This window comes from Anoplolepis gracilipes, chromosome 10 (assembly GCF_047496725.1).
Source record: "Anoplolepis gracilipes chromosome 10, ASM4749672v1, whole genome shotgun sequence".
Classification (NCBI taxonomy): Eukaryota; Metazoa; Arthropoda; class Insecta; order Hymenoptera; family Formicidae; genus Anoplolepis; species Anoplolepis gracilipes.
The window spans coordinates 2,583,990-2,611,301 of NC_132979.1; the positions used below are offsets into that span (position 1 = coordinate 2,583,990).

Genomic DNA, 27,312 nt, shown 5'->3' on the forward strand with positions numbered 1-27,312 from the left:
ATTTTACGTACCTCCAATTCATTTTCGTCGAATATTCCTAAGAGGTTATCGGGAATCAATTCGTTGAGACCGCGCAAGAAATGATCGACTTCGTTACGAATGGAGCTGGCAAGCCGGTGCTGAGCGAGTGCGTCCAAATAACGAAGTTTCGTATCATTGGTTACTCGGATCTTGCTACCACCAGGAATTAATTCCGCCACCTGTGCGAGACGTAGGAATAATATTAATCATAACTTTCATAGTTGTGCATTAAATTAATTTTTGCGAATCTTTAGATCCAAGTCTCTTTTCTTTATAAATATTATATACATATATTAGGTACTTGTATTTATATATTTTAAAAATATTTAAAAAAAAATTTTTGTTTTATTTTTGTTTTTTATTTCTTTCTATAAATATAGAAGCAATGTTACATGGAGTTCTCTCGAATGAGAGTCTGCCGTTACTTTCGCGAAATGAAAACGCTTACCTTCAACAATTGACCGTCCTTATCGTACTCCTCTTCAACAAAGTATAATTCCATTTCCTCAACATCATTCTCGAGAATGTACTTCACTTTACTTAAATACAAATCAGGATCATCTTGTTCAAAGTACTAGCGTCCATAAAAAGAAATATACATATTGTTAGTATATATTTTCAAAATTTTTTATAGAGATGAACTCTTTCCCTTAAAATACTGTACCTTGTAATGTACTCTAAGTCCTATAATCTGTGCCAGGAATGATCTGGTGAATCGCGCTCGTACTAACTGACGATAGGAGCCGCCGAGCGCCGACTCGTAAAGACACTTGCCTACGATACGTCCAGCGAACTCGTAGTGCTTCAATTTAAGATGCGGCGGCCGTTTCGGATTTGGATGAACCAATGCCTGCTGCGACTCTCCAAACGACGCGAACAAACCGTTTCCCACATCAAACAGCGTGGCGCATATCAATTCGAACCATTCGCGTCGCACGCCACCCCAATCAACGCCTGGCGTGTGAGGTAACAATTGTCAGATATAATTATCTGGTTAAATCGATCTTTATAAAATTTCTTAAAACCTAAATATCAAAACCTACCTTGCTCGCCTTGGAAAGTGATTTCAAAATTTCGGCACCAATCGCTCACGGAAAATCCTTTAGTGGCTTTCATAGACTTTTAACAAGGAAAATGTAGTCAATGTATATTCTTATATACGCGATGCTCTCATGAAAAGAGTTATCACAAGCTATATTGATATTTACCGATTCTAAAAGCTTATCGCGCTGCACTTTCATCGACAACTTTTCATGATAATGTTTCTGATGATGCTTGCGAACCTCGTGATAGAAAAAGTCTTGTTTATCGGCAAACGTCTCACTACCACCGATATTTTTCAAAAGAAATAAAGTGAATGTGGCGGCTATTATGTCACGGTACAGAGATATCAATTCAACGGGTGGTTGACATCCGTCGTCTATCGAGAAAGGGTAATAGCCCTCGTGCTGATTAGTAGAACTTTCAAAATGGAACTAGAAAGCAATTAAAAAATAAGAAATTACACAAACTCGCGATAAAATTGACAAATTAACGACGCGCATGCACATATGTAATTATATATTTCTAATAATATGTTACATTACCTTAGTCGAAGGACACAGTCTAAATGTTACGAGTCTTTTGGGAATGAATTTTAATAAATATTCCTTAATCGTAAGTTGTTTAGGCGAGATGAAGCAGAAGACTTTTTTTGGTTTGGAAAACCTCTCTCCTTGCATGCCCAGGAGCTTCGCGACGTAACAAATATCGGGATCCTTGGACGCTACGTTATTATGCACCATTCTCGCGACGGAACCTAATAATGAATAAGAGAAGCGATATACACGAGCTTTTATACTATCAATCAAGTAGGAAAATGTCCAATGTAAAAGAGACATTATTTTTCACGTACTTTCGAGCACAATGATATCAAAGTCTCCGTTGTGCAACTGCAATCCCGCTAAACTGACAGTCGCATGATAACATCCGCCTTTCGGAAAGCTTACTTTCAAACGAATTCTTTGATTTGGAGAATCGTAGTCGAGTTGAATACTGCAGTCTACCATCGAGCCTTTATCTCCTATACTACCGATCTACGATGAACGCAGACGTGAATAATTAGATAATGATAGTTGAGAATTTTTTACTCTCGCAATGTATTTTACCTGAGTAATATTAACATTATAGCCTTCAGTAGGTTGATCCCTGAGCCCAAATATGCACAGATTGTCATATTCGTCGCGTGGTTCTATTGTCATCGAATGTGCTATTCCGGCTGTACAAACGACTGTAGAACTTTGTCGTACGAAGACCGTCTTATTTGGATCCGGAGGGCCTACATTAAAGTATATATTTCACGATATAATTTTACAAATTCTTCGATCAACAAATTTTGAATCAATTTTTATCAAATAAAAATATCGAGAAATAATTGTATTTTATTTACTGCCAATTTTCAATTTCGAATCTTAAAGACCTATTCTAGCTTATAAACCTGCAAATCTATTAATGTATAAAGATTAAATAAAAAAAAAAAAAAAAAAAAAAATAAATAAATAAAGTTTCGCTTAAATTTTTAAATTTAATTTCTGAAAACGAATCCTCGATCACATAATTTAAAAACCATGTATATTTTTGTTTACAGTTATTAAAGTGATTGTAAGGTACTTTTGTCGCATTGTTCATGTGTAATGTATTAGATTCGTATCGACTTTATTTTACATGTATCAAGCGTACGTACCAGGAAGGAAATTCTTAAGAAACGGGCTGCCATGAACATGACACGATCCGATAAGTACAGCTATTCGATATTGTCCCGCATGGCGGACAGTAAACTTGACTACTGCAGTATTCGCAGCTAAAGGGTCGGTGCCTCCCAGTTCTATTAACGTAGCCACCCTACGCGTATCTTCCGTCACCTCCACGATCAAGTTATCCTTGTCGCATATCGGATACGGCTGACCGTTGCGCTGATAAAACTGCAAATAAATATTTTTACGCATGTAATCTACATACATATAATTAGCAGCCAAAATATATGACGAATCAGAACGTCATTTTTGCTACTGCTAATTACGCATGATTTATTTCATTGAATTATAGTTTTGAAATCTAGATTGTTGTATTCAACTTTTTCAACACTTGGAACCTCGTAACATTATATTTTTACAGTGGTGCGTTAAAATAATTGTTTTTCTATGAATGCGCTTTACGTTTCACGCGGATTCTTTTGAATGTAAATATCCGCGGTGACAGTCACTTTACTCACTTTTACCGTAAAAGTCATCGTTTCACCGACCAGCTGAGGCTCTTCCCACTCGAAATGAACGCGGCAGTTACTCGGTAATAAATATTTTCCTGTGACGTACTGCAGAAGAGAATGTTTCGCTTCGGGTGCCAGAGCGGGCTGCGTCATAGCAGCCAGGGTAACCAGCCCTGCCACCGACACGGAAACTACGAGCATACCGCCTGGCGAGTATATAAGTTATTTGTTAGTTTTACACGTTCAATCAATGGTCTCTTCTTTCAAACGTGTATAAAAAGTTCAAAGAGAAAAGAGAATTAACAAACAGTAATGACATATTGAATATAAAGAGAAAACTGAATCTGTTTTATTGCTTTCTCTTTAAGCGTATACTATTTTAATTTTTGATATTGAACATCGGTAATTAATAATAATTTTTATAGCAAGTGTTTAATTATTTGTTAATTTATTATTACTATTATTTTTCCGGTAATAAGATTTTTGTGTGTTTTATATTTTATGCCGCGTAAAGATAGTACAAGAATCATTTCCGTTAAAATTGCAGTTTTTCAAACTGTTACTATTGTGGCAGATCCACGAGGCATACGACAATGAATTCCCGTTCCGGAGGAAGGATTTCGTTTCACCAAAATAGAGAGAAAATAGTGCTACATAAACTCGTACCCCATGTCCAAGCGTCCTGATGTTGGCTGTTCTTCACAACGGCACTCCACAGATCCGCTTTTAGAGTTTCTAAATCTTCCTTTGAAGTAGGCAACGTCTGCCTGGCCTGGATCCACCGCGGTAGATCCTTGCCAAGGGCTGCTCGTGCCGCATTGTCCTCCACCCAGTACACATCCTCCAGGGACATCACCTCCATCTGCATCAACCTGACAAAGTACATCTTCAAAGTATACGCTCGAAATACACCTGATGAAGCATACCTTTGCAGGCCTCCTAGAGAAAGCCCGTTTATTTTAGCGAATAAGAAACGAACTAGGAAGAAAAGATTGTATGGTAAGGAAAATTTGATGTAACATTCCAATGTAATTCAGAATTTGTTAATTTATCATGAATGATTGAGGTAAACTGTATTATTTAGATTTTTCTGCAGTGTTATAATAAAATCTAAATTATTCATACATATAAATTGTATTATATTATACATTTAAATTTGTATCATTAAACTTATTCGATAATTAAAAAAAAAAAAAAAAAAAAAAACAGTTTCTTAAATAAGTTCTGTTAATTATTGCGTTATAATTGTATTATTAAGCTTAATTTTATCTGACTTTTTATACTTGTCCAAATTTCACTTACTTTTGATAATAATTGTGTAGGCCATGATCTGTCAACCATTGACGTAGCACCAGCCTCTGCTGCAGCAGACGCGCGGCGCGTTGTAGACGTTCTTCATCCTGAGCCGGAAGCTCGGGAAGCGCATCGACCTCACCGCAACTCGCGAGGGTCGAAATGCCTGTTAAAAAGAGGAAAATTTCACATTTTTTTGATACAAATATATGCGATTAATTTGATACTAAAAAAAAAAAAAAAAAAAACGAGACGATAATTCGGACATCAAAAATGAGAAAATACAATTTCGATCATTTTTAAATTCGCATATACAGGGTGTCCGATAAAGATTGAATCAACGCTCGTGAGCAAGTAGAACGCATTAAACTGAACATAAAAGTCCTTTACCGTTTTGCGATTTTCCCAATAATTATTGAGAAATTAATTAAAAAATATCGACCAATTCGTGCAAGTATTAACACGTGGCGAGAAAAACCAGCCTGCTGTCATGCGGTTGCTAGTCGCACGCATAGCAACCATGTAACAGTGTGCTGTCTTTTTGTAGAGCGCTAATATATTGGCGCGAATTGGTCAATATTTTTTAAATTAATTTCTCAATAATTATTGTGAAAAACCCAAAATGGTAAAGAACTTTTCTGTTCAGTTTAATGCGCTCTACCTGCTCACGAACATTGATTCAATCTTTACCAGACACCCTGTATATCTTGAATCTTCTTTCAAAAAGAGATAAAAAATATTTTTTTGTTATAAGACACATTATACATAGTTTTACATCATATTTTTCATAATCCTTGTATGAAATATAAATACATATATGCAGTTTTACATTATATTTTTTACAATTTTTGTATGAAATATAAATAAGTAGGATTCAAATTACAAATTATGCTCTAATGCTTCTTCGTTTTTTCTGAGATGAAATATGTAGATTTTTTTTATGGCGTCCTCTGTTAGATAACAATGCATTTTTAATTAATGATGTTTCTGTGCGAAATCAGTGCGAAATGGCATCCGAGATATTCGTGTACCGATAGCTCGGTATCATTGACAGAGGGAACGGGAAGTGTCGGCTGCGATAATTTGCGTTACTTCACTTCGTTCGCATCCGTTTTCGGTGGAATAGAATCAGTCGTAAAACCGATCAGAACCGGGTAGAATGTGTCGCTACATCTTGTTTCTCGTTCTTAGCTGCATCGCGTTCACGGATGTCGCAATCGCGTTATGTATCTCCAGCAAATACGAAAATGGTGAGACTATACATGATATTTGATGAGAACACACTCTAATACTTTCGTCTATTTTACAAAAAAAAAAATTTCCTTCTCTCTTTTTCTCTTCTATTTTGTAATTTAATTGTGTAACGTGTATCATTTACGTTAAAAACCTATTCATTTTTTAATTTCGTTTTTTTTTTTTTTTTTTGTGAATTGCATAAAATATCATGTAAAGTGTGAAATCGCAACAATTGTCGCGGTTAACTAATCTCGTTTTGGTATTAAACAATTTAATTATTCGTAGGATCACTCGAGCGTGTAACATGCTCCAATCTGACCGACTTAAATACCGCTATAAATTACGGCGGGCCGCTCGTAACCGACATGATGATTTTTCAATCGCAAATAGAAAATATTCCCGATCTATCGTTCCTGAGATATAGTAAAAGCCTAGTATCTTTGAATATGTATGACTGCGGTATCAGAGACATATCCGGCTCTGCCTTTAACAATTTGTCACGCATGAAGAAGCTCGGCCTGTCGTACAATAAAATTACATCGGTGAAAAATCAGTGGTTCATCGATCTAATATATCTGGAGCAACTGGATCTCTCGCATAATCAGATCTCGTCGATCGAGTCTGGAGCCTTCGAGAAATTGCGGGGCCTCAAAAGGCTCGATGTCAGAGAGAATCGTTTCACGTGCTTGGAACCGGCCCAGCTCGCACCCATGGCAGGCATCGACTCGATTCGCTTCTCCGGAAATCCCTTCACCTTCCGGTGCCGTGGCACGGTGAGCGTTGCACTTTTCCTCGTCGAAACAAACAGTCGACCGTGTACTCGAGCATCATAGCGGAATAAGCGCGATGACTTTTATAATTTGCTGTCAAACTCAGATTTTTCTCAAGAATATTTGCGTAATAGGATATGATGGTCGTAAGGAAAAGATGGCCATAGGCTGTAATTTTTTCAATAATTCGTTACATAATGCGCTTTTTTACTCATTATCAAAGATAATCGATATTTACAGTAGTTTATGCGCATACATTGTTCGAAATAACGATATTGTGAATCTTATATCATATTTTGACTACCTGCAAAGTTTTTCATTTGTCCACTAAAAACTGTTATAACGTCGAATAAATGACAGTTAAGCTATCATAATCGACGTTAGACATATTATAAAGATATGTAAATTGTTATATGACCTATAATTTTTATTTTAGTTTTCACTATTTTTTTATAAATATTATGGTCACCTTTTCCTTAAAAGTTGGGTAAGATGGCCAATGCTTACGTTGTACTATTTTGATAATATAAAATTTCTATTAAATATTTTTCTTTTAATTTAAGCTTCAGTGAAGATAATATGTCAAACACATAAAAAAAAAATAACAAAAATAAAAGTATGTTTTTTGCATTTTAAAAAACTATGGCCATCTTACCCGAGTTTATCCTATAACGTTGAAAGAAAAATAAAGGAAGATATTTCAATCTATCGCTATTCGCGTACAAATATCTAACCGGATGTTGACACTTTGTACCGACGCTCGCGTTATCAATGATGGTTTCATCGTAACAAAGGAAATCGGTAGTGACTTTGAATCTAATCTCTCTTCTGTTACAGTTGACGTTGTGGTTACGAGACATGGGCATAAGTTACAAAACTGAGGAACGCGGGGAGGAAAACTGGTTGGACAGTATATTATGGCTCTGCGCCGCGGACGACGGCAAGGTAGCCGACTCCGAAGTCTTGATGAAGGAATGCGTTATCCTGAATCTATTCAATCAACTTCGCACGGGTCTAACCACGGCCGAGTCCTTCCCCTTATCCATTCCGCAGGAGTGTATATATGCGAGAAACGCACTCACGACATGCGTCGCTACAGATCGCAGACATAGCAGGGAGGTTGTCACTAACGGACACGTCGTAAGAAAACTGTTACGACAGTTGTGGGAATCGAAATCAACCGTATAACGCGCACAGCAGACACAAATTATAAATTTAAAAACAAATAATGTTGCCATAAAATATACTTTACGATCATTCTTTAGACGTTAATATTTTTCATAATTTTTAATGCCAGTTTTCCGCATCTTTAACGAAATGTTTTCTCTCTGTTTGACAGCCAAACTAGAAGAAATATCTTTATTTTAGAGATTATTGATTTTTCTCGACAACTTTCGTCATGCATAATATCGTATATTGGTCTATTCTGTTTTATGTAAAATAAATGTTCGTTTCTTCTCTGACTTTACTCTAGATGTATTATTATATTTTTCATATCCAAGTAGATATTTTTTCAGAAAAAAAAAAAAAAAAAAAAAAAAAAAAAGAAAACATATGGATTGTTTTTCATAACAATTAGCCATTAAAAACGTCACTGCTTCACGCGAATGTTTATTGGCTGAAAGATTATTAATTATTATAAAAGATGCTTGAAAAAGTGTGTAATTAGTGGAAAGTGAACATGGAATGGAATGTACAAAGAGATGAATTTGTAAATATATCAGAGGATAATTGCGCGGAATGAGAGAATTAATTCGCTGCACCATCTATACGCGCAGATATGAGATATTTATAGCGTACATACGTCAGTGCAAATTACGCAATACGGTGTGAAATGGTTTAGGCCCGGTGACCTCTCGAGACTCGAGATTCGCATCAGACATTCGTCCTCGCAGAGCAGTTACTCACCGGAGGATGCGCTCCCGCTGGGCCGCAACGACATGCCGATGGATGATATCTCGCCGGCGAGGAAATCTTTGTTTTCGCGTTGTCCATTTCGGCGACCCGGATTTTTGTCTGGCATAATTCCTCTCTCTTTCTCTATCTATCGGGGCTCTCTCTTTCGTCCACCTGCCTTGTCGTCCGTCACCTTAACGGCTACGGCGCGTTTCGCTCACCGTTGTCGCCCCGACGTCGCCGTCGGTTCCCGCATCTCTTCGAAAGATTACGTTAATCGTTCATTCGAGGCATACACTACTTCTTCTCTGTATATACTTGGGGGTGCGCCAAACGCGGATGTGCAGCGATAAGGTTGCAGTGACTCTGACAATGCGCCCGACTAGACTCGCGTCCTCCCGGAAACGATTCGATTCGTTCCATTTTACTTTACCGGAATTGCGCGATGCCGAGCAAGTTGGACAGTGTTTCGGAGACACACTGAAGAACGAGTACGATAATATGGCGAGATAACGAGAATCAGCTTGTCAAAACGACCAGTTTCTCCGACAATTGTGCTAGAATTATGGACGTTACGTGATTCACCGTCCTAATTAATCCTCGAATACACATGTGTACACAAGCTGAATTTAATTGCACGACGAAAAAGCTTCCCGACTTGATATAAATTATGTATTCTTTTTTACATGCCTTTTAAAATAAGTGGCTCGGTCAGAGTGTTGTCTTAATTAAAAATTAATATTTATCTTATTGTTGCTGTGTAAAATTCTAACGCGTGATTCATGATGTTAGAAAAAAGTATAACATAAACTCGGTACAACTCATCTGAGAATTAGACCGTAAACAAGCATCATTAATTATTTCAATTATGTACGCGCCGCCCTTGTACGACATGTAAAGTACTGAAATTTTATCGCGAGAACGTGCACAAAGATGCAGCGTGCATTTTTACGAAACAAAAAAAAATAAAACAGGAGGGAGATCGGCGAAGCTTAATCTACGTCGGTGAAGACAAAGGGCGTTTATGCTTTTGCCGAGAATTAATTCAACGATGGAAAACATTAATCACCCTTTCGCGCTGAACAATGGCCGCCCCCTCGGAATACTTGCGAACGAAAGAATAGACGGGGTAGAGCGCAATTAATTTCAATTATTCGTGGCAATTCGCGAATGCAGGTGAAAGCAAATAGAAGTGCGTAGGCGGTTGCAATCGAGACAAAGCCAATGAAGTAGAGGATGGATGAACATTAATTAGCAATTTATAAATCAATAACTGAGGAGATTGATTTTACATTCATGAGAGAGAGAGAGAGAGAGAGAGAGAGAGAGAGAGAGAGAGGGAGGGAGAGAGGGAAAGAGAAAGATGAAAAAGGGATAAAATATAAATAAATTTATACGAAATTACTTTATTCGCGAGTTTTGTGAAATAAAAAACAACAAGTTGTATGTAAAATCATTGTAATCGTTCACCGCTCAAATCTTACAATGATAAATTACATTGGACAGGATATTATACAGAGTGATAAATACACCGTGTTAAATAGATACATATTATATTCGAAGAAGGATAGACATTAGCGCCGTAGCTATGATATAATCTGCTTAAAAGCACGTATAATTCACTCTGTACACCATCCTAGGTTTTTAATTAACGGATCATTGTAATCCCGCGGAATGGCGTGAATTCATGACACAAGAACAATCGACGGAATAGCGGCCGAGAGAGCGAATGTCCGAACTTTACGAAAATTTAAATCCTTAAAGTTTCATCGTTTAATTTTGAAAGTCGACTGCGTGTCGTGTAAAAAAGTTTTAACTTAACGCAACACCCGCGCTGTTTTTACAGATCCGTCGCTTCTTTCTTCTCATTTCTATACACGTACAGTAAAATTGCGATTGAAAATTTTATTCCATTTAACGTTATTATGTTTTAAACTAAATCAATGATAAACCGGAAGAAACTGAAATATAAATTTTATTTATATACAATATATTAATGCATATCAATTAATGATTGCATATTCAATAATTTACAAATACAATACAATTTGTTATTATTTTGTACAAATAATTGAACTGTGCGTTTAAATGCATTCAATAGATTGTAAAATACGCGAGAAGCCTCAAGAATCAAAGGGAAAAGATTACATTTTGACTATCGTATCGGAAATAATTGACTGATATCGTACTAAATCCAAACGCATTAAACATATTAACCTAATAAACATAATATAAGCAATATAAGCATCGCGATAGCACGAAAATGTCCGGTTCAATCACGATGCAGATACATTAGTACAAATTAAGCGAATTTTCGAAAAGGGGTCGAGAGTACACTCGTGGTCAAAGCGAGATATCGCAAATCCCGCATTTTTTGCATCCCACATTCCATTTTTCGTGAAAAATTTATCGTTTAATATTAGTTCACAGAAACAACCACAAAAATGGTATAAATAAATAAAAATACAAAACAACACATAACAAGTATGTATATGCATGTATTACGTATATATGTATTTAAATAATCTTGTTATTATATATTATTATAATATTGTACACGGAGAAAGAATTATATTAAAAATTACTATGGTATGTAGTAGCTATGTAAAGTTGTTAAAATTACGTCAATTTTTGACATGGCATTTTAACTTGGAATAATCCTAATGGTCCACAGTCACTACATATCATAGTAATTTTTAATATAAAATTTTCTCTGTATATATACAACGTATATATAATATATGTATATATATATATATATATATATATATATATATATATATATATATATATATATATATATATATATTATGTGCACACATAAGACGTATACTTTCTTCGAGCGTTTCTCTTCGAGACTGAATCGAATTTCTGAGCGTTTACCATCGCTATATTTAATACACATTTTATCGATTCTGACAAGATGATGGATGTTTTATGATAATATATAGCGGTACGTATATTCCATTTGAAAAATGGGATTTTATCGATTTCCGATATTTGTACAATACGATCCAGCGCATGTTTAATCATACAAGGTATACATCAGATCGTCGTAATAGCTGTGTAGGTGATATTAATATGGCGTTACATGTGCTGGCGTTAAATTTAATTGCTACAAGCGGATTGTCAAGATTAATCAAACGCGATTTGAAAAATGCGTAACGCGTGCACGTCGTTCTTTCGTATAATTAAAATTCCTAGAGAAAAATGTAATTATAAATGCAATTTCGTAGAGTTAGCGACTTGTGAAAAGTAAGTTTAAAGGTGACATAAAGCTTTCGAGCTGCCACGTCAATGTCTGTTGGCAATAAATACTGATCCTTGAAACACTTACAAGTATCTACAATATAATATGTATAAGATTGTAACTACAATGTCGAACGGCACGTTAAACGTTTAATACGGCGTAATTCGTTCATAGATGTAAAAATATTGCAAAAACTCCTTGAAACTCCTTTTGTTTTCTCGAGGCAAAATGACGAAATTTCGAATTATTCAGATACTCGTTACCGAGATGTAAGTGAATTTCCCTCGTAAAACTGTAGCAGGCTATAAAAGCAGTCCGACAGTATCGGTTGTAAAGCTGAAGATTTTATATTTCTTACGGGGAATATGATCGCGCGATTTCGAGCATTGATCGGTTCTTTTTCTTTTAAACAACGTGATATTTCAAGCGTTAATCTTTATTCGTAACAAATTGCCTGTTGACTACGCTAAAATTCGTAATCTGCTTTATCAGATGGCATAATAAGACTGTAATCCGCGTCGTTGAAAGACTTCGATTACATATATAACAGAATAATAAGAGAAGCATGCGCGCCTTATTAAAAGTACGGTTCCGTTGTTCCAATTTCGATGATCCGACAAGTTGTCAAAGGGAACGTGATAAGAGGAGACTTAACAATTGAATGGAAAAAGCTAGGGAAAATATACTACGCGTCAAATAAGCGTCGCGAAGATTCAACCATGTTTCCTTCATATTTTTCGCCAAGCTCTCCGCTCAACCGCATCTCGCTCACACTTTTCAATCGACAAGGGCCTCTCTCGTATTTTTCACGGACGAGCGCGGAAAAGAATGTTAATAATTATTAATCTTAATAACTCTCGAATAAAGGGAGAGGCCACGTGGGGGCAAACTCTTGATTCTTCCGACGTTAGGTAGGTCGGCACTTTGCGCTAACGATCCTTTGGCGGAGCGACGGGAGAGGAAAACCGGGGCGTTATATGTACATATATATATATATATATATATATATATATATATATATATATATATATATGTACGTATGTATGTCACATATTGCTCATGGTTATGCATGAGAGGGGCTCGGGTTTCCGTGTGCGCCAAGATAGGGCAGATCGATCGCGCGTTTCCCGCGCGCTCCAACTTTTGTCCATCACGCGCGATCGCGACGGGCAGATTACGAAAGCTCATTTTCTCGCGAAATCGATTCGCGCCAAAGTGAAATATTCCTCGTGCTTTAAGATCCCGCTGTCGCGATATCTACTGACATCAGCGTGTGTTAACAGTGTATTTAATTCGCCGACGTTGTTGAATAAATTTATTCAATTCAAGCGATGCGCGTAACTATCTTATCTCGTCGCCGTTGACATCACTTTATTTTACGGGGCAATGCACCGTGTACATAAAATGTAATAAAGCAATAAATTATCCGTCACAACCCCTCCCTGAATCATAAAATTAAAAAAGCGCCGAGTGTACGTAGCTATATATGTATATATACGTTTCCTGTATGCACGCGTTGCCCGCGAGTACACAGGGCTTTCCATCTCTTTCATTAATATTTATATCACCCTAGTAGCGTGGTGAACAAGAAAAATAGGCGCGCATCACGTTTTTATTTCGTTCCGGGTATTCACGTTGGTATTTGACAGGCGTTTATAAATATCGTTTCTGTGATAAAGAGAGAAAAACGCATTGGTGTTTTTCCAGACTTGATTTCCGCAGGATCGAGCTATACGAGCTTCGAAAAGCGCATAATCCGAATTCACAGACGTCGCGTATAGAAACGTATAAAAGAATTGCCTCGCGACGCGTGCTATTTAAATGTGCCAAGATTTTGCAAGACGATCGTTTAGTGACGCGCCTTGCGACTCATTATTATGCGACCCTGTCGAATCGCTAACGAACAAAAGTACCATTGCGCGGCTACTCCGCCTAATTGGAACTTCTATCGTAGGCGCGATACTCCCGAGTTATGCAATTATGCGGAGCACAATGCAGAGTTTCGCTCTACGCGACACACATTCAATTAGTCGCGTTTTATTCCCAGGTGTGTAATCGTGTGCTTGCGTGTTTCTGTGGACATTGGAACGAGAAACAAGCCTTTTTTACCGCGACGGTGAGTTATGCGTCCGAGGGGAAAAAAAACTCGCTCGTCCCTCGGGAATAGATAACGTTAATGTTCCAACATGTCTAGCGTAAAGATAACGTAAAGGAGCGAAATAACATTTTACGATACAATTTAATAATCCTTTTTAAAAAGGAAACGTCAAGAGTTTTCTCTCGTCGATCAAAATATTCCAATATTCAAGATCCAATATATATATATATACACACATATCTTAGAAAGAAAGAGAAAAGTGAATACAAGCGAAAAGTCGATTCCGAGAGAGATTCGCATCGAGATCGGCATATTCCATTTCAATGCGTTGAAGACAGTTTCGTTCACTTGAAAATCCACGGCTGCATTTATCTCAAAGTCGAATCGGAAAGCGGATAAACCTACTTCCGCAAGTTGCATAACCCACATAATTTCTATGCACTTGTGTGCATTTTGTGCGCAGTAATCCGTACTGTACTGATTATCTTCCGGTTTGTTTGCACGAATCCGGTTCTTTATTCATAAGCGCAAAAAAAAGGAGAGAGAGAGAGAGAGAGAAAGCTCGTAGAGTTTCAGAGGATAAATGAATATTCTCTAGGTTGCGCGTGTCGGGGCAATTTCGGTGATATAACCATTCACTTTTAGATCATCCAGAACAACCTGGCGATATTGGTGTTACCGTTAGACCATCAGGCGTCTTGCACCCAGATGTTGAACCTAACCACGGGATATCACCGCGTCTGATGGTTGAAAGTTTGTTGCGCCATTTCATACTGATAGCACTTTCCAACTATCGTGCCGAGGTAATTAACAGACTCGTGCGTCTGGAGGATATTTGGCGGTAAGGAAGGATGCGGCATTAAATCACACACGAACACTCACGGAACGGATTTAATTTGCGATTCTCCGTACTGTGTAATCAAGCTTAGCTTAGAATGGTTTCCAACCGCTTAAGCAGTATCTCGCACTCGCCTTTCCGTACCATTTCGTCGAGATGTTCCGGGAAAATTCGGCCACCAACGATTTCTACGTGCGATTCGTGATTGCGTTCGTCGAAAATAATCTTCGATCCGGAGGATTTACGAGGGTCTCGCGTGGCCGGTTATCCGTAATATCGACAATCGTACACGGAATCTCGATCCCGTCTAACGCGTGAAAAAAACGACGAATTTTCTCCACCCACCGCGAATAAATAATTTTACAAATATTCTTTTTTGTTATTAAAAATAAAAAATAAATAATTTTGTTTTTAATATAATTTACAAAATATACAAAATCTTTCTGAATCGAGAAATAAATAATATTTGTGCTGCTCGAGAAGACGATTATCTCCTATGCGTGTGCATTTGTATATCTAACAATTAAAATCGATAACCATAATTATTATTTTTTTTCTATACAAGTTTGCCTTCTTTTCTATTTATCGTAATAAATTTTCCCGCGTTAAATTTGCTTATACGTTAGAATGTATGTGACGTAGAATAATGTCTCGCTCTAATGCTTTTGCGTCGTGCCTTTTTGCGGTGATTAAGATTGCGGACCGATATATATTGTCAGAAATTCTTTATGTAGCCTAAAGAAAAAGCTTTCCGGCACGGTAAGTATGAAGGTTGAGGTCACCTAGGGGACGATCGATACTTTTCCCTTCATTCGCACATGTTACTCGCGTGTAATAACAAGCCTTGGAAAATCGATCTCGCGTGAGGCAACGTATTATCCCTTATCCCTTAATTCGAATTTGCCGTCACGTAGTCCCGATTAGTACTTGGACTATATCCCGACCTTATCTCGGATGCGCGATCGCATAAGTAATTGCTTGAAAAAGTTCTCTCGAGCAAAATGTTTGATCTTGCGTTTCGATGGGAGAAAAATAATCCCCTTACGGCGCGCAAATGTTTCGTCTTGAAATAATTTCCGTTCTTCTGGAATGGTTCAGAAATTCTGGTTACAGAAACACGATAGCAAGATAATAACGCGATGCGAGGCACGAGAGAGAGAGAGAGAGAGAGAGAGAAAGAGAGCGAATTATATGTTTTTCGCCGCAATGCCGAGTTTCGGAGAATCGATCTTGTACGTTCATTTGCAAAGCGTTAATCTATATCGAACGAAGCCTCTTGCTCGCGAAAGCTTCCTTTCGGCTCGTTACCCACGTATAATGTAAGCGCATACATCACAATGAGGATGCTGCCGCATAAATTAGAGTACCGACAATGAGAAAGATGACGGAGGATGTGTTAGCCTACACAATGACGTGTAGCCGCAATTGTAATGAATATATACCGCTTCTATTTTTAACACTAATTTACATCTCAAAAATAACAATAATTATCATTGTAATTAATCGCATGTGTTCCCAGTTCCAACAAATAATAGCGACTGCGAAGGCGTACTAAATTCAACGACAATTATCGCTACCGTGCACCAGACATGTATATGTTTGGGTTAAATTTTCACTCCGCATTATTTCATTAGTAGAATTACCCGAGCAATTAAAATTGTTAACATTCATGTTATTGTAGCATCAATTTTACAATAATCACACGAGAATTGTGTACTATCGGATGACATTCTTGCGTATACGAAAACATAATTCTAGGATCACGATCAGTTAGTATTGTAAGTCATAGAAAAATCTAGGAAAACAGTAATTCGAAATTCTGACATGAATGAAGAAAAAGAGAGAAAAGAAAAAGAGAAAAGAAAGAGAGAAACAGAATTTTATTGTCGAATAATCGAGGATTAAGTAGAAGAATAGTGAATCATTTCGACTGCATTCGCTTATTGTTAGATAAAATCAAGATTACTCCGAAACGAAAACATTGGCCAGCAAACAACGCGTGGAACAATATTTTTCTTTCTCTAACATATATTTGTCTTATAAAAGAAATGGACTTCCAAGTTGGACGACGAAGACGCGAGTCCTTCGGAATCCGGAAAACGAATTTCTTTCTTCCACCTTTTCGTAATCTCTCTGTCCCTCTTCCTATAATAAAGTTTTGAATTCAGTCGTGCGTAGATCCGCCATCGGTGCCGTTCGATCATCGGTATCAAATCTCTAGCACGAGGAAATTCAAATTTGCGAAAACTTTGGCGAAGAGAAACCACCACCGATTGCATTATTCTGCAGTCCGGGAACTTTCGTCGTGACCCGAATGCGCTCTACATTCCGTCGGAAACGGAAATGAATTAACCATCTCCTTGTAATGGGATTTTATACACGCTCCTCCTTCAGTTGAAAAGTGCTGAATTTTATGCTCCAAGATCGGTACAATGCGAATTAAAGAAACACGCGAATTAAGGGCGTGTTCCCTTAATTGGCGCCATACCGATCTTGGAACATAAAACTCTTTTAGAAATGGAATATTTATTTTCATGAATTTTTCTATACAGCCAGTATACAATTTTCGCGAAACGGTCTATAAAAAAGTTTACACATTATAAAAAAGTTTGTTCGATATAAGATAATATTTATGACTTTAAGATTAAATTGTCTTCTATATAGGGCGCGTTTTTATTTAACTCACATATTAATTATTAATTTTATATTAATTTATTATTTATAATAATTTATTTAATTTAATTAATTTTATATTAATTTTATACTGAAAAAAACTATAAGTGCTTTTTGCACAATGTCAAATTCACGAATCTTAAAGTTAGATTTATTAGATTTATAATGTATAGTTAAAATCCGTGCGGTTCCTTCTTTAAAAAATCTTAAGAAAACGAAAATATCATCTTTTTATACATTCGAAAGAGTAAAAAATATTCGCTCTCATATTTTGTCGGAAAAAGTAAAGAATCGATCAAAGTAAATTTATGCATGGTAAATTTTTCATATATAATATCTTTTTTATCGATATCTTAATTTCGTACTATGAAAGGTTATGAGATATAAATCGACTAAATAATCTCATAAATTAAATAAAAATGAATGAGGGAATAAAGCAGATTTTGTTCTTCAGCAAGAATCATTACAAAAGTGCAAACTGAGGTGATTTACTAAAATGATTATGCGATTCCTAAACGAAAAGCGGCGTGTCTTCTACGAGATTAAGCTCCGATGATGTTTAACAAGTGAGATATGCAAATTTAGCAATTTTAGGTTCGATATCGTTATAGCTTGTATACAAGGGTACATCTTGTGCCGTAAAGAAATTCGCGTCCGCTGTTTGATACGAACGGATGTAGCGGGCGCAGTGGTAAACTTACGGTTTAAACCGACGGCGGCTTCCATCTCTTTTTACTGACAACTCTCGAGTTTGACTTCAAGTACTTACTCGAGAGCTCCGACAGCGCGAAAAAAGAGAAGAACGATTCCGGAGAAATGGAGGGAAAAGACAGGGGAATAAAAAGAGATCTTATCACGCCGAGAAGACTAGCACTTACGAGATTACGATCGGCAGGCTTCGATCGCTAGCGAGTTTATATGACTCGAGAATAGTTCTCGCGAGGAAGGGAAGCGGGCGAGAACGACGAGATCTACGACGGGATTTAGGTCGGAGCAAGGTGCGAGGCTCTGAAAGCGGGAAAGGGGAAAAGTGGGGGGACGAGGATGCACCTTCCGAAAACACGGCACGCTTCTACTGGATCGACTGGATTCCGCTGATGGTAGTAGTGGTGGTATCGTGTTAAGGATCGGGTTGACCGCCTGCGTGTCAAAGGCTTTCCGCGCGACCAGCTGTTTGGGACTCGCTCGCAGCCTCACCGTTGACAAGGACGCCGTTTCTATCGCGGACGCGCTCGTCGGCCGCGAGCATAATGCCCCGCGTGCGTAAACGCGTAAAGGAGAGAGAGAGAGAGAGAGAGAGGGAGGCCGACGAAGAGGAGAAAAAGATGCGAGATAGAAGAGGGAGCCGCGACAGGCGCGACGCGTCAAATCTTGAGATAATATTCAAGATCCGATCCTTTGAAAAATAAAGTAATCCGACAAAATGATAAGAACACGACTCCGTTCTCGATACGACGCGCTCGCGCGGACTCACGCCAGGCCACTGCGTGCGATGCGATTACGCGGCCGGAGCCAACCCTCCGCGCCGCGCCGACCCCACCACGAGCAAGCGCGAAAGGACCACGCCAACCTTTTGTCTCTCTCTCTCTCTCTCTCTCTCTCTCTTTCTCTCTTACTCTCTATCTCTCGTTACCCTCCGACGGGGGTATCACGCCGTCGACCTACTCATGTCGCCTTTTGAGCGCGGCCGTGCTCCCGTCTTCGAGGCGTCGCCACACCATGGCCACGCCACCCCCGCGACCCGCACCCAACCCCCCGTACCGCAACGTGTTCCCGATTGTAAAGCGCGCCCGATGCGTGTATACGTATTCTGGCTGTAACGCGCGCTGTAGTGTCCGGAAAATCGATGGTCGGTTAAAAAGGGAAAAAAAAAAAAAAAAAAAAAAAAAAGAAAGAGCGAAATTTTGGAAAAGAGGAAAATCCTAGTACAGGATGCATTGAAATATTTTTCATGAGGTGAGGATGAATACATTGCTTTGTACGCAATAGTAAATATACATAAACACTGCATAACCTTGGTGCAGAATGACTTGTCAAACGTGCTGGAAAAGTCTAGTCGATTATCTCATGGAATATTTTCTCATATTTCAAATAAAGAAATATTTATCGTGACAACATCTTTTTAATGGTTATAAAATATATTAATCAATCGTAAAACATGATATTATACATTATTTCTTATCGTCAAAAATACGATTTCGTTTATTACCATACATATTTTGCCGTAATAAACAACGCATTTCGCAAAATCGGCGATATAAAGAGACGCGAGAGTCACGTAAAAGTCACGAAAAAAATCTACTAAATTCAACGAGAACACGCCGGATGGTGCGAGAGCATTGTTAAACACGTGACTGGGTTGGAATCGACATTTGCGAAAATCGAACAACTGTTGGGGAGCATTGCCAAGCGGAATGTACGTCACACGAGTCCTATTCTCATCTCGCAGGGATATTTCAATAACATCTCGGCGAAAGAACCGTGGATGAATCTATTTGGACGAAATAAAGTCAATAAAAATGTGCGCACGTCGATCTTTTTTCAATTCTTATTTAAAGGGATGCTTTTCATCGACGAGATACAATTTTCAAACTACAAATTATTCCTTGCACTTGGTGGTGCGGGAACTGTTATTTCTTTAGAAATTTTCGCGGTGTACAAGACAGACAAAAACGAAGTAGAACTTTAACCTTGAAAACTTAATGTTAATTACTTGAAAGCTACGTCTAATTATGCTTATTACGCTATTAACCTCGATACTCTCGAGAAATGACGTCAATTTCTTTTGTATCGCACGATAAGATACTTCACGAGAGAGAACTTTAATGCCAGGTACGGAGATGCATTTTGCTTCTTGCGGAAAACAAAAAGGAGACTCCCACTAAGTAAAACGACGAGGATCTCACTGAATCTCGACTGCCAACTTGTAATTGTATGAAATAGGGAGAATCAAAGTTTAAGATGGTGTAGGGATATACGTGATATAGCAAATGTCTATATAATAAAAAAATTCGATTTCCTTTGCCAAGAAGAGTATATGTAGAAATAGGTGAAGGAGATCATCCCGAATAAAATTCAAAAAGATGAAAGCTTCTTACATAGCAGAAATCTTATCTTTGCCAATATAAATTATATTCGATTGACTTAACTCGTTCCGATTTTTAAAATTGACTTAAAGAATATCACAGAGAAATAAAATACGTTTAAATAGGAGAAAAAGGCTTGCCATTTTTATAAAATTATTACTAAATATATATATATATATCTATCTCAAGAAAAAAAATATATTTTCTCACAGATATATATATATATATTAGAAACTTGATAATAATATTTTAAAATATTAAATTATCATAATTGACAATAAATAAACACGATATAAAAATCCAGGATATTCTGATAATCTTTTTCTTTATTTTTATTTTTCTTCTCAAACCTCTTGAAATTTTCTCTCGTGATCAAACTTTTCGACAATTTTCATTTCAATATCGGGATTTTGAAATAACCTGATTGCAGTATGCTCGTGCTTCGACGAATCCGGGAGACGCAATTCCACTGACATTTCGCTTCCGGAAAACGACGGAGACCGTAATTTCGCTTGAGGTCGATAAAAACATATGGTTCTGATGTCGCACTATAGTGTAGGAGCAGCCTAAAGGAACATTGCCCGAGCGCATTGCAATATTGGTTTCGGAGTAGTTCACTGCTAAAAATTGCGCTTCTATTTTTTTCCGATAATTACAAGCTGTTCCTCATCAAGTATCGAAATTATCTAGTCACCATAAAAGAATAGAACAATTCCTCATCGTCGAATGATGCAAATAATAAATGTCTGATGTACATAAATGGCATACAAATGTCTGTCTTGATGTAATTAATGCAATACGGCCGTCGTCTCGATGTTCGAGCTAATTACCTAAGCTTAATCGAAAAATTATTTAATAGCAAGGTTAAAAAAGGCAATTTTCAGTTTTTTCGTAAGACTATATACAATTAGTTATTTTTCTTGTCAAATTAATGTCATCATTTGCAATTTTTGACTTTTACCTCAAATTGTAATACGGATGATTAAATTACTATAGCAATTAACTTTGAAAAGTCGATTGAATTTTTTCTCAAATTTTCTCAAATTTTCTCCTTCCCAAGGATCGCAAATCGAGCTATCCACTTGAACGAACGCGCGCGAGGAACCTGTAAACATATCTTCCCGCATCGATTGCGGAAGGTGGTCGAAATGAATAGTCGTGCATGTCCGACGACATCCACTCTCGGCTGTGGATCGATGCGGATCCGAATGTCGCGTGTATCATTAATTATTCATTTTCAAGGCTTCATCGTCATTCCGCCATTCGCTAACCAGAACTTAAAACAACTTTCGGTGCTCTATAGAGAGATTTCTTTCGCCATGAAAAACGCCGCGAACGGCGAAAGAGCTAACGTCTAAAGTGTATTTCCACTTTAGGCGCTAAACTCGAGAACGCCAAGTAAGGAAGCGCTTTGATAACAATACTTGAGAAATGTTTGTCGAAGGTTATAGCCTTCGTATACGAAGAGACGCCAACAAACCACCCGCATATACTTAGTTAAACCTTTTGTTATCGATAACTTTTTGCCGTTTAACCGTGTCTATATGCTCATGTCAAGAACGACTATAACTTAATTGCGAGACAAACTATAGGCGATATGTCTATTGGCGCGTTACATTAATAGTAGAAATTTAACGCCAACGTATATTTTTCACGTTCATCGACGACAGTATCGCGTCGATTAATTTGGCGCAACATCCATTATCGGTTATCGAGAGAAAGAACCACACGCCATTAGGCGAATAGCGTTTATCGGTTAGTGGACGGTATGTTAGCGCAACGTTTCTCGATAGTAATAACTTGCACTAAATTACGAGCGATTATGTCGATATGTTAAGGCATTGTTTCCTTTCCGCTCTATGCTAAAACAATATTTCTTGAGTATTGAGTGCAAATACAAGTACAATTCCAAGATCGTAAATTTTATTTTTTTCCTCAATTATCATGCGAGATTAAAGTTCAGCGCAGAAAATACTAAAAATGTTATAATGGAATAAATGTTGAATATTAACCCACACAGCAACAATTTATAGAATTATTTTACTTTAAACAATAAGAGAATGGAATGAATTAATATTTCCAATTCTTAATTTATGATGCGTTAATCCATTCCAAATTGCTCTTCTTAATATTTAATATTTAATCCTCCTAATGTTTCTAATATTTTCTCCGTTGTGCGCTGAGCCTAATTCGCTCGATTACGCGGCAACTCATCGTTATTTCCTAGCCAAAAATTAGTGCGATGAAGAATCAAGGACGATTTTCGCGTCCTTTACTCGACAATAATTTTATGACAAATGTGAAATGGCGAAAGAAATCACGTGCCGACTCAACGCCAAAATGGAACAGTATTGAAAACGTCGCGGTTGAATGAACGTGTCCCTTATTCGTAAACCGCCGATAACGAGGTATATATATGTATACATATATACATTGTAAAGTTCAAACTACGAGAGAGATAGAAAGAGAGAGAGAGAGAGAAAAGAGAAAGAGAGAGAAAGTGCTGATATTCTTGGCAGCCGAAACGATAAAGGATCGGGCAATGCTGTTGATTTATCGCTTTATCAGCGCGTTCCTTCCGGACTCGAAAGATAGAGCGTGGAAGCCGCGTGGAAAAACGACCGTCTCAACAATGATCCGTATATCGTCGCTGATGCGTAGTGATTAATCTCGAAGCTGGCAAGATGTAGCCCCCGAACTTCGTGCGAGATTAATGAATCGCGAATGCGTTTCTTCCTCGCCTAACAGCCACTCGCGAACAATATAACTTTGGCAATATAATCAGATCTTTCCGACGAGCAATTTCTCGCAGGAAAGAATAACTCTTACTATATATCGAGAACGCGAGCGGAGATTTCGTTGCAGCTATAACAGATTTCCGTCTCTTTTTAGCAAACGAGTTTACAGCGTCGACGTTTTTTTCTCGAGCGAACCTAAAGTTTTCAGAGATTCTAACAAATAAATTTTTCCGCGACATTTTGTGACAATTGTTGCACTTTGTGTCAACAAATATGATAATATTCGCAATAAATTCGAGAGTACGCGAGTTTTTCATGTTTCAAATTATTTGTATGCATAATTTTTTTTCCTACACACGTAAACTTGTGAATTTTAATGCATCGAACCGAGCGACTCGGAAAATGTCATAGGATTGCTCTTTGAATGTACAAGTTGAAAATTTTCATTTTAGAGTCTCTCATCTCCCTCGGATATCTATATTACGGAGTTCTATACTACATATCGAATCTCCTTTGAGAGAAGCAGCTATGGCTCATTGTAAAGGCAGATCAAATTTACGGGTAATCGATAGTATCCGGAATACTGTCCGCAGAGTGAATTGACTTTGTGCCAAACAATAAATCATCACATCACACACAAAATTTCCGATAATCACGCCATCATTCCAACCATGATAATAAATGTCTGTTATCATTTATATTTTCTTTCGCGTAGTTAATTCAATTTACATCAATTCGTAAAAATAATATGATTAACTACAATTCTTTTGACAATTAGTCATCTCGTTATTGCGAATATATAATTAGCAATAAAAATGTTCAATAAAGAGAATCTAAAAACAATATTCTTATATCTATGAAATATGTCACGCTCAAAGTTTGTAACTTTTATATGAGACCTTTTCTCTAATCACAATAGTTTTGATATTAATTTTTTGTACTTCACATTGTACGGATCACGTCTTCTTTAAAAAACATTTTTTTAAGAAATTTTATAGCGGGCTTACTGTCAGATATTTAATGAAGATAACACCGTACTATATAATAATGTGCGTGCGGATAATATGCATGTATGTGCTATATTATTAGAATTTTGCGCGAATCCTTCAACGTGAATTGCATGATGTACCATAATAATGCATAATGCAATCTCTTCGTGCATCTTATATTACTACGCAAATTCTACGTGGAAATGCTTAAGATTTATTAATTAATTTTATTGCGTATGCGTGTAAGGCCTTACAGTAATAATTTATAAAATTTTGCAGAAATTCGCGTGTTAGAGTAAATTATTCAAACTGAATGCCAGACTAAAATGATTGCATCATGATGTATAATGGTGACCAATGAATAGCAAATTACGCGACACAGAATCAGTTATTGAGAAAAAAAAAATTGTTGCGCTCTAATATAGGTACATAATCTGTGTCAAGCATATATTCGTGCATATATCCTTCAACAATATAAACATGATCGACCTACGCAATGTTTGCATTACACGAGAGCTTTAAAGCAAATTTTTGCGCAACTCATCGCGATCCGGAAATAACATACGTTCTATTTCAGGACATAACACACAACCACACCCACACACACACACACACACACACACACACAAACACACCCAAGTAGAAATTACTACAGTATACATATTAACTCGCACCTATTTTAAGCTTAAAAAAACTTCTATATCAGGAATTTTTTATTTTAGACGAAATATATAATTAATTCGTGCAAAGCCTAATAAATAAACTTTCATTAATTTGTATTTTTCCAGTTACATTCTTTCTGTAACTATTTAAATATTTTTATTCGCGCGTGAAAAATATGGTAATTAATTGTAATTTATGTCTTTTATGTGAATTTACAATCTCTTTTTGACAATATGCCTAGTAAAGCAAGTAGAGCTGTAAGCCTCTCGATAATCGAGATACCATCGCAGTATCCTACGTCATCAAGAATCTTTGATTACATTACGGTACTTACCTTTGTTCCTAAAGAGCGGACGATATTTGGCGAGGCCGATCTCGGCGAGCCATTGGTCCGCCTCCGTGAGTTCCCCATTGCTTCCAGTCCCTGCGGCGAGCATCAACAGCTTCCCCAGGGAGAGGACCATGGAGAGAGCCAAAAACACCCCGGATAGCACCGTTGACCATCGTGCCATTGCCCGTGGAGTGCATCTGTAAAGAAGAGAAAAAAATGGGCGATTAAAGTCTATGTTGAGTCGGAAGATTTCGACTAAACGTTCGCGTTAATGCTCTTGCTGACATTACAGGCAGCCTCGGTTACACGGCATGTCACGTCAAAATGATGACAGGTTATGTGTCAAAAGATTGGAGGTTAGGTGCGCTACGGTGTTTGTAAACAAGCCGGACTCGCCGGCCGATCAGCTGATCGCCGGCCGATCGCGAGGTCCGTTCGGTCGGAAAATTAAGCTTACCACATTTTCGCGGGAAGCCGTTCTCGCGCACCGCACGCAGCCTCCGATAAAACCGTGATCTTCGCACCCGGAACGACAACGCATGTAGCAGGAACGCCGTTGAGGGAACTGCAGATGGAGCGACAAGTGGAGAAACGTGATAAAATTTCCTAGGGAATTTGTTAAAACGGCACGCGAAACACGAAATTATTTCGAAAAGAAATCTGGATTTTAACTTGTTCTCTCAACTTATGTTTCTATTTCTTTGTAATTCTTCTACTACGTTTGCTTAAGTTTCTTAATGCACGAAATTGTCAATTATATTATTTTTATGTACGCAATTTAATGCATTAATGCAAAATAAGAAAGAATTTGATAATTTTGTATGATGGATTCTAAATAATATATAGATATGATCTTGATAAATATTTACACATCATTCTCTGATCTTATTTATTTTACCAATCAAGTAACGAGGCAAAGATTGAAGAAATGGAAATGTAATCTCGAGATGTCGCCGGTGTGTGAGATGTCTGTATATATATATATATATATATATATATATATATATATATATATATATATATATATATTGATGGATTCAACTCTCCAACATCTAGTTTATCCGCCGTTGGCAAATATTATTTCTACCGCGAATCGAACGAGCAAAAACTGCAATCGTAGTTTTGTATTCAGATAGTTTACAATAATTTATTTTACGATAATGTATTGTTTCTAATAATAATAATAATAATAATAGTAATTGTAATTAATAAACAAAAAGATGTGACTATTTAGCATTATTATCGATGACAATGATATTTTCAACCAAATTTTCATTAAATAAATATTTTTCGTACTACTTATATCGTTATAAAGATTAACAAATAAAAAATCTTTCAATCAACTGCAAGTTCTTCTATTTATGATATTAAAGAAAAATGGAATTCTCGAATTATTTATATTGCAAAATACAAAACAATAAATCTTAATAAAAATCTGTGTATAGTAGAATCTCTCGAGCTCAAACGCGGTACTCTCTCGATTAGATACATGGAACAAAGTCGTAAATTGATCTCGCTCAAGAGCAATTGAATGCAATCTCGTTTTTCGCTCGTGTCCGGCAAAGGAGACTGGGTTAATGATTAGGAAAAAAAGGGATGCCCGATACACGTACAAAGTGCGCTCTCCTCTCTCGCGTTTGCCGAAAGCGTCGAAGTGGCGACCGAGTTCTCGGCAGACTAGGTGTAAAAGTCTCGGTAGCCTTGCTGACTTGTGTGCACAGCGAGAGCTACGATCGTCTTGCACTCGTCGATGTGCACGATTGTAAGACTGGTGACTGTGCACATTCGCGTCGGTGTCGTCGCTAATTTAAGCCATATGCGCCGTTTTCACAAATTCCTACGTTAAGATTTACACAATCTCAATGTGTGCCTGGCATTCTACGTTAAAATAAATCTTTCTCGTCTTCAAGAAAATTAGGTGGAAAATCTATCTCTTCTTTTCAAAAATAATATGAAAAAAATCAATTTGCGTTGTGGGGGAACAAAAAAATTCAATACCTGAATAAATACTTGTTCTGGCATTCTATGTTAAAATAAATCTTCTCGTCTTCAAGAAAATTAGGTGGAAAATCTATCTCTTCTTTTCAAAAATAATATGAAAAAAATCAATTTGCGTTGTGGGGGAACAAAAAATTCAATACCTGAATAAATACTTGTTCTGGCATTCTATGTTAAAATAAATCTTC

At 37.2% G+C, this 27,312-nt stretch overlaps 3 protein-coding genes across 6 annotated transcripts in view; 2 read left to right on the top strand and 1 right to left on the bottom strand.

Moving 5' to 3' along the window:
* Positions 1–27,312, bottom strand: part of LOC140670071 (apoptosis-resistant E3 ubiquitin protein ligase 1) — a 66,650-nt gene that overhangs the window by 1,813 nt on the left and 37,525 nt on the right. The window contains exons 1-14 of one of the 4 annotated variants that reach the window (XM_072900523.1): positions 25,584–25,736; positions 25,130–25,323; positions 4,568–4,724; positions 3,932–4,137; positions 3,272–3,471; positions 2,744–2,981; positions 2,169–2,338; positions 1,916–2,096; positions 1,608–1,819; positions 1,230–1,496; positions 1,065–1,140; positions 686–975; positions 470–595; positions 12–200 (exon numbers count right to left, since the gene is read on the bottom strand). In XM_072900523.1, coding sequence (XP_072756624.1) covers positions 12–200; positions 470–595; positions 686–975; positions 1,065–1,140; positions 1,230–1,496; positions 1,608–1,819; positions 1,916–2,096; positions 2,169–2,338; positions 2,744–2,981; positions 3,272–3,471; positions 3,932–4,137; positions 4,568–4,724; positions 25,130–25,307 — 2,490 coding nt within the window. In that variant the 5' untranslated portion in view covers positions 25,308–25,323; positions 25,584–25,736. Of the gene's footprint in view, positions 1–11; positions 201–469; positions 596–685; positions 976–1,064; positions 1,141–1,229; positions 1,497–1,607; positions 1,820–1,915; positions 2,097–2,168; positions 2,339–2,743; positions 2,982–3,271; positions 3,472–3,931; positions 4,138–4,567; positions 4,725–8,472; positions 8,719–18,020; positions 18,815–25,129; positions 25,324–25,583; positions 25,737–27,312 lie in introns of those variants that run through there. The other 3 variants (XM_072900525.1, XM_072900524.1, XM_072900526.1) reach the window with 3 other exon arrangements.
* LOC140670083 (uncharacterized) lies at positions 5,676–8,032 on the top strand. The gene is made up of 3 exons (XM_072900555.1): positions 5,676–5,808; positions 6,080–6,567; positions 7,402–8,032. Exons 1-3 carry the CDS (start codon positions 5,718–5,720, stop codon positions 7,750–7,752), a joined length of 930 nt encoding a protein of 309 aa, XP_072756656.1. The 5' UTR covers positions 5,676–5,717; the 3' UTR covers positions 7,753–8,032.
* The window catches only part of LOC140670080 (serine protease inhibitor dipetalogastin), a 50,247-nt gene continuing 36,740 nt past the window's right edge, over positions 13,806–27,312 (top strand). Inside the window, exon 1 of the mRNA XM_072900548.1 lies at positions 13,806–13,826. The gene's annotated coding sequence lies outside the window, so the exon portion shown is untranslated. The remainder of the gene's footprint in view (positions 13,827–27,312) is intronic.